The sequence below is a fragment of the Ictalurus furcatus genome, chromosome 10 (genome assembly GCF_023375685.1).
Source record: "Ictalurus furcatus strain D&B chromosome 10, Billie_1.0, whole genome shotgun sequence".
NCBI classification, from domain to species: Eukaryota; Metazoa; Chordata; class Actinopteri; order Siluriformes; family Ictaluridae; genus Ictalurus; species Ictalurus furcatus.
In genome coordinates, this window is record NC_071264.1 from 10,335,195 (window position 1) to 10,353,912 (window position 18,718).

The 18,718-nt window shown below is 34.7% G+C and overlaps 1 protein-coding gene across 1 annotated transcript; it reads right to left on the reverse strand.

Moving 5' to 3' along the window:
• Positions 1-4,136: 4,136 nt before the first annotated feature.
• adgrl4 (adhesion G protein-coupled receptor L4) lies at positions 4,137-18,139 on the reverse strand. Its single transcript, XM_053635159.1, has 16 exons — positions 17,965-18,139; positions 17,720-17,854; positions 15,931-16,080; positions 14,297-14,446; positions 14,144-14,214; positions 11,519-11,686; positions 11,147-11,330; positions 10,351-10,467; positions 10,026-10,225; positions 9,558-9,737; positions 8,370-8,573; positions 6,279-6,499; positions 6,044-6,110; positions 5,445-5,536; positions 5,177-5,345; positions 4,137-5,072 (listed from the first exon to the last, which is right to left on the reverse strand). Exons 1-16 carry the CDS (start codon positions 18,008-18,010, stop codon positions 5,010-5,012), a joined length of 2,217 nt encoding a protein of 738 aa, XP_053491134.1. The 5' UTR covers positions 18,011-18,139; the 3' UTR covers positions 4,137-5,009.
• Positions 18,140-18,718: the final 579 nt, after the last annotated feature.

An 18,718-nucleotide genomic window follows, 5' to 3' on the forward strand; every position in this document is an offset into this window, starting at 1 on the left:
GTCGTACAACATCTTAACCACTGAGCTACCACTAACTGTTGCACTTGGATGACTGACTCACATATTCCCCTACCAAGGAGTAGGCCATTCGGAACACATCCATACTCTTCACACACATTACGGCATCTAATCTCCCGGAACTTCCTAGAAAATTCACTGAGAATTCCAGACAACCTTTGTGTGACCCACTATGTGAAAGACATTATTATGCTCACCAATCAGATTTAACCAGTGCTCATCTAAGTAACTCCTGCACACAACCATACTGTGGATCTGCTGCTGTTCTACAGCATTATGTTTACACATGAAAGTTTTAAATGTGAGCCAGAATTGGCTCATCACTCATTTGCTGTGTGGATGTCCTACATTGTTTCATAAAAGCAGGTCTGCCGTTCTGCAAATGAACAGCACTGATCTGGCCACCCTTAAAGGTCCTGTGTCATTTTAATGAATACTGTGTTTCTCTTTCAGAATATGTAGTGTCAAGTGGAATAATTTTAAGAAGCTAGAACCCTTAACCATCCAAAGACCACTTGTTCTCCTGTTTTCAAAGCATATAATGTAGTTATTTAACTAGACTGAAGACTGAAGATGCTACTCCTATATTCTTAATCGTATTGTTACCCAGAGCATGTTACTGGGCATGAACTGACCTAGGGTTTGGATTGTATTATAACAGTTCTCTCATTGTGGCTGAATTATTTGCATGGCTAAATTTAGGGAGATGTAAATTGTTTATGTATGCAGCAGACAAATGTAATATTTTTGCATCAAATTTAGTTTGGTCTGATTTTTTGGGGAAAAAAAGTGGTTACAATAATCCCTGGTCTCCCCTAAAGCTATATTTGGTCAATACGAATTGACTTCCTTGCTGTGTATACTTATTTTAGTGGTTATTCATTCACTCACTGACCAGTCACAGCACAGTGGTGGGTATGGCTAAACAAGTGCTGCAAAAGTGGCTAGACAAACTAGCCATGTCAACCACATTGTTCTGTAGAAATGGGCCACACACAATGGGCCAGAATTCACCTCTCACTATGTTCACTTCTCACATCCTAGTTTTACCACTTACATACAGTATACAAAGAACATTGCATAAGATCATTGTGTATGATTAACAACAACAACAACAACAACAACAACAACAATAATAATAATAATAATAATAATATATTTTAATGAAAATCCATTGCTTTAAACTTTGCCAAAAATTAACTCTATTGTACATAATTAGATATTAAATCATTTTTGAATAATGGTGAATATTGCTACTTACCATAATTCGTGCTCTCACTTGCTGACAACAAATACAAACAAAACAGTCCGATTTAACGTCTGTATTCTATTCTATTCACAGCATAGAAACATGGACCACAAATAGGTAAGGTTTAGATGGCACACTCACACACTTTCCATCATTACTTAAAATATTCTTGTACAAATGTGTTAAAATGTGCCGTCAGTGATCTGCCATTTATAGAGATATAACTTAAAGCATATATGTTTATAAGATATTTACCAGCCAAGGCCACAAAGAGACAGAAGAGAAGCCACCGCATGGCGAGTGCCAGGAGTGAAATCACCTGATTAGGCATAACCTTATATATGGCCGATAATCCTCCCTCTCCTCCCTTTCTTATCTGCTTGACTTGAATGAAATGACCTGCTAAACTTCTGCTTGATGTTACCCATGCTAAAGCATGCAGCTGGACTGGTTGAATTTTTAAAACTTGAAAATTAATTTGAAGCCATAACATGGTTTAAGAAGTAAGACTAACATAGTGTAGCTTGTGGTTGGGAGATGTACTGTTGGTGAAATTGCTGCAAACCAATTTTCTGGACCTGTGGCAATGGGAAAAGGACAGAGTGTGTGAGCCCACAATGACAATGTCACTAAGTCCTGCAAATACAGTTACTCACTTTTGTTGCCAGCGGTTTAGACATTAATGGCTGTGTGTTGAGTTATTTTGAGGGGACAGCAAATTTACACTGTTATACAAGCTGTACACTCACTACTTTACACTGTAGCAAAGTGTCATTTCTTCAGTGTTGTCACATGAAAAGTTATAATCAAATATTTACAAAATACTGTATATATATATATATATATAAACGGGCTACCTCCCATTGCCAAGATAACAGCTCTGAGTCTTCTCCTATAATGCCTGATGAGGTTGATTAAAAGAGCCACCACCATATTTAACTGTGGGCATGAGGTACTTTTCCATATGGCTACCTTTCTGTGTGTGCGCCAAAACCACCTCTGATGTTTATTGCCAAAAAGCTCTATTTTGGTTTCATCTGACCATAGAAGCCGATCCCATTTGAAGTTCCAGTAGTGTCTGGCAAACTGAAGACGCTTGAGTTTGTTTTTGGATGAGAGTAGAGGCTTTTTTCTTGAAACCCTTCCAAACAATTTGTGGTGATGTAGGTGACTTCGGATTGTAGTTTTGGAAGCTTTCTAACCTCAAGACGCAGTAGTAGCTCAGTGGTTAAGACATTTTCAATGCTTTTGCTATTTTCTTAGAGCCACTTAACATTTTGTGAAGCTCAACAACCTTTTGCCGCACATCACAGCTATAATCCTTGGTCTTACCCATTGTTATGAATTACTAAGGAAATTTGGCCTATGGGTTAGCTCATATTTATACCCTTGTGAAACACAAAGTCATGGTTGAACAATTTCCTGTTCCTAGTCTCCCAGCTGTACTAAAAAAAAAGTGATCAATGGGAATATACTGCAAATATATTTTTCTCATATGAATTCATAGGGGTGCCAATAATTGTTGCACACCTATATTTAACAAAGATATTTTGGGGGGATAAACCTATGTTTTGTTTGCAATTGTTTGATATCCCTGAGAGTGGAGTATTTTTGTGAATTTTTTAAACAAAAGATCAAAAGTTTAAACAATAAAGACAATTTTTCACAGCCTTCTTTGCTCATATTTACCAAGGTTGCCAATATTAGCGGAAGGCACAACATGCATTGTGTCAATAAAAAAAAAAATCAATTCAAACAACCATGCAGCTTTTAAATATACATTTATTCATTTAGTGAGACCCATTATAAGCATAAAGCTGAACAGTTAAAGGTTACAGGAGTTGCTCAAGAGCCCAACAGTGACTTTGTCGCTGTTCTGAGATTTGAACTCAATCTTTCACTCATAAGCACAGAATCTTAACTTTTGAGCCACCACAGCTGTCCCTCAGTCAGTTAGCTTTTGGCCATCATTAAGAAACAAAATGTACTTCATGAACATTCCAGAACGTATTCAGGATAAACAAGTGTTAAGAAATTATCAATAACTTTTCATGAATGCTATATTATCTTTAGTGTTATATAGTTTACTTGCTATCATGCACTGCCAGTCAAAATTGTTTGACCACTCTATATTTTATCAATTAGTTTAAATGACCATTGTAAATATTCTATTATTGGAAAATTGAACCAAAGAATATGTATTAGTGAATGGAGAAACGTTTAATGAAGGGAGAAACGTTTTTAGCTTATTTTATTGGAATAATTTATGTCTAGCTCAATCATAAATGTCCAAAAACTTTATCACTCCACTTAGCCAGTTGCATCACACCACACATTTATGATTTATAGTTAATATTAGCACAGAATTTTCATTTCCAGTTTAAAAATATGTTTACTCTCCCAGGCATTTGAGTCATTATTAAAGTCAGTAGTATTGAGTCTTCCTTTTCCTCCTGTGGCTTTGACTAATGCTTTTGCTTGATGCTTTTTATTGTTTTATTAATTAATTTGTTATTTAATTTTATTCATGTTTTATTTCATCACTGTTTGAAATTGCTAAATATTTTTATTTTATGGCACTTTAGTAGACCTCTTTAAACGTGCTTAAAAATGAAAGTGACTTGACTTCACTTGTATCTATGGGCTAAACAGTTTTACCTTCCAGGAAATCCCTGCCTTTAATAAAGCACTCATTTAACATCATATTAGAATTCTGATAGTGACCAGTTAAAAATTCCACAAAGATTTCCATATTTAAATGCTATTCTGCATCATTTTGTTCGGTCTGTGGTGATAATAGTGAATAAACTGTAATAAAACTTTTTTTAAACAAAGACAACTGAAATATATCCAAACCTCACAAAGTAACTCATTAACAACGATTTATACAATACATAAAGAATACAACTCTTTTACAGGCAGAAACACAACTTTGTTTAAGCAACTTTAAATATTATGTAAACAAAACTCTGTGTAGTAAATAACTGAGCAGATGAACTAGTTACTGTATATAATAGTTTTTGTACATTTTGAGTGCAGTACTTTTACTGTTAAATTTACAAAAGTACATTTTAAGCTGTATTCAAATACATCCATTTGCAATGTGCACAGTGAATAAAATATGTGGCAGCCTGGGAAAACCCTTGATATGGTGAAATTTTCTACTATGTATAGTTCTGAACTACAGCTTTTCTTGAAATGAAGTATATTTGTGTGTATCTCAATCACAAGTAAAGTTATGGCATTTTAAAGTCTTTAACTAAAAAAAGTATTTAAAGTATTTAAAGTATTTAACTTCGACTGCAGCACAGTTGCTTTAGACATCTTTATTCATACTGAATTTTTTTTTACACCATCATTTTGCCAAACTGGCTCCTTACCCAACAGGGTCTATGCAAGAATATAACCTAGGCACAATTAAAATGTTAAGTTGACGTTATAGGCAGAAAAGCAGTATTTTTGTCAGAATTCAATCACACTGTCATCCGATGGGTTTTCCTGTGCTGCCACACAAATAACAGATTAACTACTATTTACTAACACATAATGCTACTTTTACTACTAATTTCAGTATGATGGATGGGTTTGATTATCACATTTGCTACATAGAAATATAAAAAATAGTTATTTTTTTTTGTAGGTGACAAAAAGGTTCAAATTTTTGTAACCTCAAATACTTATGAGTTATGAAATATTTTTTAGGTTGCTTCCACGGTGGTGAGTGTCCAAAAATCTGATTTCCTTATCTCAGGCATTCAAAACAACACGGCACATTCTTGAACATTCGGTAGTACTCTTCTTGAACCTATTAAAAGAAGAATAAGAAGAAGGCATTTCCAAGAAACTATTTCAAGCATTAAAACAAGAACGGTAAAGTATTTGGACTGAATAGAATGAGGTAAACTTTACCTTTCTAGACAAAACACAGAGGAAGATAAAAATAAACATCCCTTGGAAGGCATTAGCAAAAGTGAAGAGATAGGCTGTGAGAGTGGTCTCATTGAGGATGTGCACCACGCCAAATGTCCATGTAGCTCCAAGTACAAATAAGAGAGCAAGAGCTCCTCTAGCACAAGACCTGTGTTCGAGTGAATGAATTCAACGGACACAGTTATCATTCCTAGTTCGTAATAATATTTAAACTACAATCTCTCAAATATTGACATAAATGCTTTACCTGATATTTTCATAGTGACTGATTTCAGGCTTCTTCACAGCTGTATGACGATAGACTTTATAGATGATTACAGCAAATGCCAACAAATTCACCTAGATCAGTGCATCAATGAAATCAAAATTTAGACAAATACAACTTGAGTTTAAAGAGCTGATCTAAGGCCTGCACATAAAAAAAAACAAAACACAAGCACGTATTTATTTATTTATTTCTATTTTCTGCCCAATTTGGTCACCTGCCAATTCTCAGCCACCGGCCAGCTCTCGCCTATCATACCACATCTACCAACAGAGGAGGGTGAAGGCTAACATGTGCTTCCTCTGAGACACATAAAGCCAGCCAACTGCATCTTTTTGAACTGCTGCTCATGCTGTGTCATACATCAACATAACACACTCAGAGGAAAGTGCTATATCTGCCCTCTTTCTTATACATTAGCTCATAGATGCCCATGATTGGCTAGTGTCACTGTGATTGACAGGGGAGAGAGAGTATGCCATCCCTCCCACCCAGAAAGCATGGCCAATTTTACTCCCTTTGCAAGTTATTTGATTGTTGAAAAAAAAAGAAAGTTTTTCAAGGTGATGAGAAAGACTCACCAGAATAATTAAACATGCAGGTCCAATGAAACTCCAGATGAAATTTCTTTCCGTGCTTAGCCAGCATCTTTTGAAAAGCAAAAGCAGAAATATTTGTTTGCCTTTTTGGTTATGCATACAGTATTATGAATACATCTTGTAAAAGATCTCTTTACATACTCAAGAATGGAATAAATTTTGTGCTTATGAAAGTTACAATTGTGTTTCAATTTCCTGTTTAAGGCAGTATACTTACGCAGAATTTGTGCCATAGTATTTATAGCCAAGAGTTACAGAGATTGTGACAACCACTGCTGGACTGCCATAACCGAATATATAAAAGTTGCGGTGTAGGAAGCCTTTGTTGTAGATGACGCCGACAACAATCAGGTACAGGTGTATGCCCTCGATGCACATCCATGCGAAAGCAGCCAGAAAGAAATAATGCAGCAACCCAGCAACAACCGAACAAAACAACTGAAACATGGAAGCAACAATCATTATTGATATACAATTAATGCGTAATACTTTGCTATAAGGTCCACAAACACACATATATTTATACTTATTTAATGCTTTCATAATGAAGTATTAATACATAATATATTATCCTAATTGAATCAGGAAACAATGTGGATTATACTTTGAAACAATGTGGATTATCCTGTAGCATAACCCTAGGCAATAATGTTCAGGCAATTTGAGACCCCTTTGAATTTTTCAACACTCCCAATTCTAAACTAAACCTTAAACATATATTATACTATACTTATACTATACTATAAATACAAGGAAATATATTGTACATATTGTTACATTTTTCATAATATTCTAAAATTACCTCTACACACAACTTAGATCTTAACAACTACTTTTATTTAGCCTATAACCTGCTTTCCTCATTTCATACAGAGTGGGTCACCCACCTTTGACATCACCATCATGTACATGTTTATAACATCACAACAATAAGTGTGGGGTTTTTTAAGTTAATTTTCAACCACAAAACTGTGGTCCAAAGAGGTGTTTTGAGGGAAAATCTGACAGTTGTGCCCAAAAGTTTGCATACCCCGTGTAGTATCTGCTAAATCTTAATACTGTTAAGAAAATAAGAGGACCATAAAAATCCCATGTTGTTTTTTATTTCAGTACTGTCCTGAATAAACTATTTCACATAACAGATGTTTACATATAGTCCACAAGACAAGCTAATAGCTGAATTTATCAAAATTTTCCCTTCAAAAGTTTACATAAGCTTGATTCTTAATACTGTGTGTCGTTACCTGGATGATCAACGACTGTTTATATGTTCTGTGAGAGTCGTTCATGAGTCCCTTGTTTGTCCTGAGCAGTTAAACTGCCTACTGTTCTTCATAAAAATCACCCAGGTCCTGCACATTCTTTGCTTTTCCAGCATCTTCTGCATATTTGACCCGTTTCCAACAGCGGCTATATGATGTTCAGAACCATCTTTTCAAACTCAGGACAACCGAGGGACTCGTACACGACTCTTACAAAAGGTGCAAACGTTCACTGATGCTCAAGAAGGTAACACGATACAGTAAGAGCCAAGGGTGTAAACTTTTGAACAGGATGATCAGTGTAAATTGTTATTATTTTGTTTAAAGATCTTTTTTTTTTTTCATTTAGTACTGCCTTAAATAAGATCATTACATGTCTGTTACACAACTGTATATCTTTCATTTGCTTATAAGAAAATACTTTTTCTAAAAGTTTTGTGGGCCTAATGTACCATAAATGCTTATAAAAGGTTGTTTAAAAATCTATAGTCACATAATTACTGAGGTGCTAATAAAAGCAAAGCATCACTGTGTCATCAAAGTTATGTACAGTATATGGAATATTTTTTGGAAGTGAAATATACAGTACACCAGGGCACAAAATAATATAAAAAAAACAAAATAAGGGAATATAGGAAATCTGGACTACATATTTTCTCTTTTTAACTTTCTGAAGCCACTCCTCCACATTATTTAATTAGTCTTCATGGTAACAGTACATGAATAATGCCATCCAATGATGTTTGTGTATGCAGCTGTATATGGCAAATTATCTAAACAATTTGAAATTACGCACATTTAATTCATATTCTTTCTTATAGAGCATATTTGATTTAGTAGTTAGTAGTTTAGCGATTTTTGTAGTTAAGGTTAGCTTTTCATTCGTTCATGATTAGTACATGCCTTAACTCATTATGAGTTCGTATTTAAGTAATTATTAATGCAGATATTAGCACATGGTTATGCGTGTACTGTTATTGTAAAGTGTTAACATCTTAACTGTTATAAAGTTACAGACATGTAGCTACAGTATTCTGAGAGCTCACCTTGTGCGCATACATATTGATCCCAATTAGAAAGATAAACTCGGCCATGAAAAGACTGCAACATAGGTTCTTGTGGATGGTTGTCCTGGTGCTCTGAATCTCACTGAAGAACCAGAAGGTGAAGATACACATGAACAAGCAGATTATGGAGATCACCATTCCCAGCTGAGTGATGCGATTCAGTACGTTGTAGTGTGCAGCGAGCTGAGGAGACATAGCAGTTATTGGAAGATATAATTTCTTCATACAGGAAGCGTCTTGAAGTTGTCATTACAAACAAAGGCTTCTCTATGAAGTATTAAATAAATTTCAGTTAGCGTGTTCAATACTTTTTTCCTGTGTTGTTCCTCTTTATTACACATAACTTTATTTATGGACTTTAATGTTTGGATCTCTTTATATGTGTAGATTTCTTGAGTTAATACTAAAGTCTGGTGAAAATTTCATGTGAATAGCCTCATTGGAAATATATTTACTGAAAAAAAAATGTTGACACGTTCAATACTTATTTCCCCCACTGTAAGCTCAAATGGGCTTTTTTTTAATTAAAGAAATTCTACTGTGATTGATACAGCTGGTGTGGTTTCCATCGCCACTATCATAGTGTGTGAGAGAAATGCAGAAGAGGTCAAACACTAATTAACCATCCTATCCACTGATTCTTCCTCACTTATTGGGGCAGTTAGTGCTTGTTGTAATTCCCATTCTGACCACTAGGTGCAATAATAACACGACCAAGCTAAATGGGGCAGAGCGTGTGCTGCCACATGTTCAAAAGAGGCATCGGCTTATATGTGACAAATAGAAAATTTTTTGACCCTTGGTCACTCAAAAGAGTCAATAAGAAATTAAATTTAATTAAAATTGTATGGACTTTATGAAGATTACAGAACAATTGTTCAAGGGATGATACACAGTATACTGTATGGGTTGGCTCTGCCCCACCTTCCCCTATGGATCAGCCGTCACTGTGCTATTCCTTAAGACAAATAACTGAAAAATAATCTAAAAGTGTAACAAATATATTGTGACAAGTAAAATCTGTTTATACACATACTATAAAAAAAATAGGGTAAAAGCTGCATGTAAAGGCACATGAATACATTTTATTTACACAGATATATTAATATCAAAGGGATTTCATCACACTCCAGCTTGAATTTATTTGTTGACAATTGACAAACTCACATTGGCCCGGCCAGAGGACATGAGGATGACAAAGTGTGTCAGATGATTACAGGAGCAGGTTGTGTGGGTCTTGTTGACATGAGAGTGCGTACAGCCCTCGATGGACCAGTGACCTTTCATGTTGCTCAGTGAATAGTCCCAGAAAGCACATTTGGTCTCATCAGTTTCAGGGTCTATATGCTTATTGAGAAGATGAAAGTGAGATTAATTTAAGGGGAAAAAGCAATATAATAAGTACTGTGTATAATATCCTAGAGGTTAAGACTATAAATGACAGATTATAGAGGTATGCCTCATACTGAATATTAGTCTAGTACCTTACATCATTTTATTCAAGAAGACATATAATAGCTGTGCATGTATAGAAATCTTATGGTGATATCATATAGTAGGAATATTGTGTTTGTGTACCTATTTTATATAGGCATATTACTGCTTGCATGCTTCATACTGAACATAGGCTAGTACCTCATTGTGTTTTAGAGTGAAGGTCACATAATCCAAGGGGAAAACATCCGGTGGACTGATGGCAGCAGCTATTACAGGAGAATTTACTATGATCTCTCCTGCTTCGGCGTATCGGCTATAGTCGTTCACCCCGGGGTCAGAATTGGGCTTCATCAGAGGCCCAATGCTGTCATAGTGCAGGAATATAACAGAGACACTCCCTAATGCACAAAATATCATACCACATACTGACATCTGTCATCATATATCGATTAACATTGGAATTAGCAATAGCTTTGTTTAAAAAAAACAAAAAAAAAACAAAGATGAAATTCTGAATTCTTACTGTTTGTATTTTCCTCTTTCATATATTTGAGACTAAGTGAAATAGAATCTCCGCCTATTGATGCTGAAATGCTGGACTTCTGTTTTTCCTGGGGGACAAATTTGTAGAGTTTCAGTTCTGTAAAATAAAGAAATGCATGATGATCAAATTAACAGCAAGCAGTTGACTGGCAAATGATTTGCCACTGACTGCACCCAGGTAAAAATAGAAATCTGGGAGCATGAGGGCTATTTAGCCTAATGTTAGTTAGCTTGCTAGTAACCATGGCTACAGATACAATATAATAGTTAGTCTCAAACTTGCTGGTTTATGAATCATCTAGCTTGTTAGTACTTGGTTATCATTACAGGATATAATCACATTATGGTTACATTAACTAGATTGTTAGCAAACTTTGCTAGCTTAGCTAGTAAAGCCAAATAGCTGTAATACAGTATATAATTAGCGAACTCGCCTAGCTACTGAGGCCAAATAGCTGTGACATATAGCTAACCTAACTACTAGAACATTAGCACAAGTATGTGTTTAGGTAGCTAGCTAGCTTTGGTAATATTGTTAAAAAAAAAAACAACAACAACCGATGTGCACTGTGATTGCACAGTTTCAGCCAGGTGCAAGTAGACACTCCACATTTCTGTTTTTAAATCACACAGGAGTAGAAAAAATGTAATATGTGAGAATTGGATTTTCTAGGGATATTTCTGAGCAAGTGCACTTGGGTTGGCAAGCACACACCTGAATTTCAACCCCGTGAATTTTTTTCCAAAAGGCGAAGACATTCTGCCTCTTTCCTTACCTACGTCAGCTGTTTTGATTTGCACTTCAGTTGAATGTTTGTAGGCTTTAGAAAGTGCCATTGCTCCCTGCTCTGCTGTATGTAGTAACTTAGTTATGTAATGGTCCTTGGTATCTTCCTTCATTCTGTTCCATGCCACCTTTTCCTCCTTTTCCACCAGATTATTCACGCTCTGAATCAAATTCTACAAAAGAACACATACGAAATGGTCATATTTAGGCTTATTTAAGACAGACTTTTAATAACTTTCATAAATACATAAAGCCTGATATTTAAGCTGAGTTATTAGTGTTAGTAAAGACTCAACAGAGCACTAAATATTTATTTAAGCACATTTTCAATACTATTCAGGGGAGAATGTGTAGAAATTACCCTGATCGTGGCATTTATGGCACTGTCTGTCTGAGACTCATTTGCAAAATGTAACACAGACGCTTCCATGGCATCAATGTAAGAGATTATTGTGACTGGAGCAAGGTCACCTGATGTTTGGTTATTTATCTCCTCCATTTGCTGCTGTGGATCTGGCAGGTTAATGATCTACAAAGATGAGAGATTAAGAGGCTTTAAACACCATTTGGCAGTGCGATTACTCATCAGTGACAACATTTACTCGAAATTACAGCAATTGCACATTTTTGCTTCACTGACTGCATCTGATGTCTAATCACACTTTAAGTAATGTGAAATAAGAGCAAGGGCAAATGTTGGATTTCATTATTACAGTGGGACTCCCCTAAATTGGAAAGTGAACCACATAGAAGTTTTTTTTTCTCCTGAAAGCCCAAACAGACAGGGTCGGCAAAAACAGAATAGCAAGAGGGGATGACATGATTTCTGATTTCAAGGTCATTCTATTCTGGCAGTAGTGTGTGTTCGTGTACAAAAGCATGTCATGCTTTCATTGTCTGATTGAACAGCAGGGTGCTGGACATTTCTAAATATTTAACCTCTTTAATTCCCAGAATGTGTCTGGGGGTCCAGACACTTCACTCTAGTAGCTATGCAGTATGCCATTGTAAGTTATAGCAATACCTTTCTTCTACACCTATATATATATACATAGTGCATTGCAAGCTCTGGAGCCCTATCTCTGTAACACTGGGCACAAGGTGGGAGAATTAATCTCCACTGGGACACCATTCCACCTCAGAGCATCATTAACACACATACACACACTCAATCACTCAATTTAACATAGCCAGAGTTTCAGTGCATTGTTTACACTGTGCAACCATGTTACCTTTATTATTATTATTATTATTATTATTATTATTATTATTATTATTATTATTATTATATATTGTTTAGTTTTTTACAAGTTCTAATACAAATTCTTATAAAAAAAAATACAATCAATAATATAGTCCATTACAGTCAATGCCACTGTAGTGTTATACATAAGTTATTGTCTTCCTCCATGAAGATATTAAGTTGTAAGAAGAAACTATGATAAAAGGAAAACTCTGATATTAAGATGTACCATTATCTCACTGTCAATTTTTCACTGCACTCTAACTCAATGAAATTTTTAAGCATAAAAAAAAATAGAATTACATAAACTCTGTAGGATGTAGACTGGAATAATCATACAGATATTATTTTCAGATAAGATATAAGATATCTTCAGATCAGCATGTAAAATAATGTTTTTTTCCCCTCTCAGTTCTTTACTATGGGGATAAATGTAGTCTGTTATGAAGAACTTTTGTATATTGTCACTGTAAAGCTGGAACGATTGATTATTCCGAGGGTAGGGGAAATGGTGGGAGGAAAAACAGAGCAACAAAACAAATTAGATTAGATTTAACCAAGATGTTAACTGTGCTACTTTGCTGGTATCATCTCAGTTGTGCCACCAGAGAGCACCATTCTCTGTTATACACAGATATTAGAAAATCCGGAGGGTTAGCACAGGATTCACGATCATACGGCTGCTTATAAATAAATCCTCATTACTTCACTCCTGCCCGGAAAAACAAGCCCTGTTTCCCAGAAAGCCAGTGATCATAATGACTGTACTGTTTCATGAGCAACTATTTCCTGAGCACAATGAGACCACCAAGGTCTGAGGAAAATGAGTAAAGAAAAAAAAAAGCCACAGCCAGAAAGGTGGTGTAAAAACATGTGATGCGTAGGGTCATCTGTATGCATTCACACATACACATATTCATATGTCACATGCTGGAATCTTCATCCTTATCCTCGTGACAAACTAAACCTAATATTGCTCCGAGTCTCAGCGATACAATACTATTAATATACTGCTGTATACAGTATTTCTGTTAGTAGAAATAATGATAGTGAGATTGTGTTTTTTATTTATTTGAGGAGTGACCAAATACTGGTTCACCATAACACATGATAAGGAACTGTATGTCTTTATTGTTTTGAAGAGAGAGCATTGTTTAAAAAAAATATTCTGGTTGTTTGTCTATCCAAAAAAACTTGTAAAACCTCTGTGATGAATAGAGTGTTTTTTTTATCATGGCATAAATTTTTCATATTGTTCAGTTTCCAGCACTAATACTGTATTTAAACATTTTCTTTATCTTGCATATTTACAATATTTATTTCCAATGCTTTTTTTGATTTTCTTTTTATTCATACTTTTTTCATATTGTTATATACTCAGTATTTACACTGCATTAAAAAAAAAATCTTTATCCTGCATATTTAAATATTTATTTGCAATGCATTTTTTAAATGTTTATTTATAATTTTTATAGTGTTTATATATATATATATATATATATATATATATATATATATATATATATATATATATATATATACACACACACACACACACACACACACACACACACACACACATATATATATATATATATATATATATATATATATATATATGTATATATTATACGTATATAATATATATATATAATATACATTTTTTTTGGTATACTTGTGTCTTTATGGTACATCATGGTGGAATGTTTTAAACACTTCATTGACGTATCATGGCATACTTACATTTTTAACTGTGGTTTTAACAGTCTTTGTTATACATCCTGTGTCCTGATGACAGTCCTTATTTGGGTCCTCTGAGAAATCAAACACACCTTAGTAAGTTTTTGAACAGCAAATATGAAAGTCATAAAACAGTAGCATACTTCTTGTAGTCACCTTTGCACTCAGTCGTATTATCTCCCTGAAACTGGATATTTCCTGATGATGTTGTATAATCTCTTTGGCATGAGCAGTAGAAAGAGCCATTTGTGTTGTGACATTTGGAGAATTGCCCACAAATCTGACCGGACATACACTCATCAAGATCTACAAGACACAGGAGTAATGTTTGAACAAACACAAACACTTAGCCTCATGGGCCTTATTCAGAGTTGAGTTATGTGTGCATCATGAAGCGTGAATACTGAAATATTACATTTCATTACCACATTTTGCACATTGTTATTCAGACCTCAGGCATATCCAGAGACTTACGCACTACTCAAACAGTTACACAGGAATTGCTCATGCCAGGGTGGTGTTTGAGTAAAACAAACATGTGTGTCAGTTCTGATCTTGGACCTAAGCCAATTTTTCTTGCATAATATTGGTGCACGCATGGAGCAGTATTAAATCCAGCAGCACTCTCTGACAGTTTATTGTAACCAAAATATGTCATTCTGCAATGTATATTAAGGGCTTTAAATACACCATTTAGAAAAACTATGGAAGGCCAATATAAATTTTTTCTGCATAGAGGACATGGTGAGATATGCAAAATAATAGGAAGTGCTGGATCAAGTGCTATTTTATAACTGCTGAATAATGTGGGTGGAAGCCATATTGTTAAATGTGGTTTAATTGCTATTATAAAATAGCACTTGATCCAGCATTAAACTGTAAAAGAATGCTGCTGGATTTAATACTGCTCCAGTGATTAATTACAACTAGGGCAATTCATGTATCAATATATTGGCACTATAACAGGCTCCAATCACATTTTAAATTGAATGCTTGCCATCTTCTGAGTATCATCATATAAGTATTTTTTCTTTTATAATATTGCATTCGACAACAAAGAAATGTGATCTGCTTCTCCACTCCACATTCTTTATCCCTAACAATTTGGGACTTGAATGCACATGCTTGTTTTTAAAGGATGTGGTCTAGACACTATTAAGAAACTCTAGGTCGGATGCTCCTACTCAAGAAAAATCTTGCAACTACATTTTAATAATCTGAAAAACTGCTCAGAAAGTCAACTTAAGTGGCTGCATAAACCCCGTCTGAATATGAGATTTCTTTCCCTATATAAAAATATTTATGTAACTTTTGAGTTTAAGTCACCAACTCTGAATACAGCCCAATATGAACAATATGCAGAACCACTATTATAGTATCATAACTGTACAAACCAGTAGCACATTATTTTAGGTTAAAGATTTACAGTTTCAGTGAGCTTTGAGAATATTTTTTATTGACTTCTTGAAACTTTTTTCCTCAAATTGTCACCAGATCAAAATCAAAAGTAAGCTACACTGAAATTCACAATCATGCAGTCTACTTCAAAATACATACTGCACTCCTTGCCCTTTTTATGTAATATACAGTATACATTTTTATTGAATGTATGTATGTATGTGTATATATATATATATATATATATATATATATATATATATATATATATATATATATATATATTAACCATATAGCACAATGCTAATCGTACTCGTTTGTTGTCACACATCTGCAATGTATGATATTTATCCTTTAAAAATTTGTAATTCATTATGAATATGATGTCTCACCTTTACAGTAGGTTCCATCATTAGTTTGAAATTTGTCAATTCCCGTTGACACGTATCCAGGCAAGCAGGTACAGGAATAGCTTCCTATTGTGTTTGTGCAGATGGCATTATCCCCACAGATGTGAGTGACATTTGCACACTCATCATCATCTACATAGAGTATAAAACAGTAGAAAATGCATGTTATTATTAGTCTCCCCTTATTAGGGGTTGAATATATATATATATATATATATATATATATATATATATATATATATATATATATATATATATACATATATATATATATATACAAATACACACACTGTCCACTTTATTAGGAACACCTGTACCCCTACACATTCATGCAGTTATCTAACAGTGGCACCATTCTGGGTAAATTCCAGAGACTGTGGTTTACCCAGGAGATCAAATTCCCAGGAGATCATGAAATACTGAAATACTCAAAACAACCCATCAACAACCATACCACAATAACAGTCACAGAGGTCACACTTTTGCCCAATTCTGATGTTTGATGTCAGTCTACCTGAAGATTGCTAAAAACCTTGCTAGATAACTGTGATTTCCCAGTTACATGCTGTAGAAAAATGTACAAAAATAATAATAATAAAATAAATGCTGGGACTTCACTTCTGGTTGAGATAAATGCAAAGAGCAACATATTTTAGTCCATTGATCATTTGCTTGACATGCTTATTCAAGCATAGAGCTGGCAGTTTTTCTGGTTAACAAGTGTGAATTTTACTTTTCAATGTATGTCTAGTTTCCCTTTCCCAATCCCTTTAGTGCTAATTCGCTAGGATGTGATATATACACTACTTACTTTTGCTCTCTACTTTTCACTTTGTGTTTTAATTTATTTATTCATTTTCATATGATTCATTTACATGTGATTCATTTTCATGTGATTCATATTCATGTGATTCATTTACATGTGATTCATTTTCATGTGATTCATTTACCTTTTCTCTTCTCTCCTCCCTTCCCTTTCCCAAATATTTCATTATTACTGAGAAGAAGAAAAACAAACAAACAAACAAACAAACAAAAACTTTTCACTTTGAGCCAGATGTATATTCTTAGCTGTGTCCAGGTTATGAGCGACTTTGGAAATTTGTCTGTAGCACTCCATATTTATTGTGCCTGTTATGATATGTTGGGGAAGAAAACTTTTTTTGCAAACAAAAAAGTTTCACTGCCGCATAGTTTTTCCTACCACCAAGTTATAAAAATACAGCTTGCATTTTCTGCTCGTCTGCAATAACAGTTCATTATTTTATAATAAATTTGGATCAAGTAAATTTTTGACGATATGTTTTCACCATCTGTTGAAAATTGTTGTCAAAATGCTAAACAAAATGAAGGAAACAACCAATTACATATTGATAATAAACCTACCATATGAAAATAACAAATCAGCTACAAAACAATAGAAATTACAACTGGTAATACTGACACTGACAAGCCTAACAACTCATTTATTATTCACAGCGACAAATCATTTGTCATTGTGAATTTAGAAACTCAGATTCCAGGAACAAAAAGACTTCACTGAAAGTCTCCATTATTCTACCATGAACCAGCTTAGACCAGCATTTTCCCTTAGTAAATTTTTTTACATGTTCTTTTTCTTCAATATAATTTATTTAAACTATATTTTCATATAAGTTTAATGATGGGTAAAATTATTTATTCACAACTAGACATATATTTTTTCCCAATTTATCCCAAGGACCGAATGGAATATAATACAGTCACACTTGAAATAAATGAAATCACTCACCTATGCACTGATTGGCTCCATCTCCAGTAAAACCTATCTTGCAGAAACAACCCTCAGCTGTACAAGTCGCATTCTGGTGACACCGTTCACAAGTTTTTGAAGATTTGCATGGACCCAGCACAGTTGAAAGCCAGCCTTTTGGGGGGGAAAATCCAAACAAACAGAATTGATTGATTGAAAAATGTTTGTGGAGATGTGAGAGCATAAATTCATTTAGAACTGGGTTATTTTTTTAAGCGTCCTACCTGCTAAAAGTAAGAGTTTCAGCGGTGAGTTGAGGAAGAACTCCATTTGTGTCTCAAGACTGCTTCACTTTTTACCAACTGCACTGTGTGCCTGTGTGACGTGCATCATTTCCTTTCATCAGTTTCCTGTTTCTCCAAACCTGACCCTTCCTGTCCTAGTATTCAATCAGCTCCCACAGACATGGTAAAGGGACACTGCTGTAATGCACTTAAACAGTTTCAAGTTTAAACCCAGAACAAATATACAACTTAGACCTAGAGTGAAGAGACTAGGAAAACTATGAACTAGGAAAACTACAATGAAGCAAGTCAGAATTCCAGTATTTATTCATACAAGCCTTGCAAGAAACCAAAAACAGAAAAGGATTTATACAGAAACAAACCTACTGAGACAAATAACAAAAGACAGTTGCTGTCAATGGTCAGGGTGGAGCTGGTGCAGTAGGAAGACAGGAAGTAGAAAACAGACTGAAAGTAAAACAGAACACAAACAATGTGCACAAGCAGAAGACAAACAAGAGGTGGGTCCAAGACAAAAAAGAGGTTGAGATTGAGGCCTGATTGAAATGTCTAGAATGGGGCCTAGTACAAAACCAAGGGCAGTGCCAGAATCATGGGCAGGAACTGACCCTGGGCCAGAGCAGGAAGAGAATAAGGGCATGGTGCAGAGTCTAGCACATGATCAGCAGCTGAAATTGACAATGAGGATGGCAGAGTGCCTGAGGGGGACACTGACTCTGACTATGACTAGGAC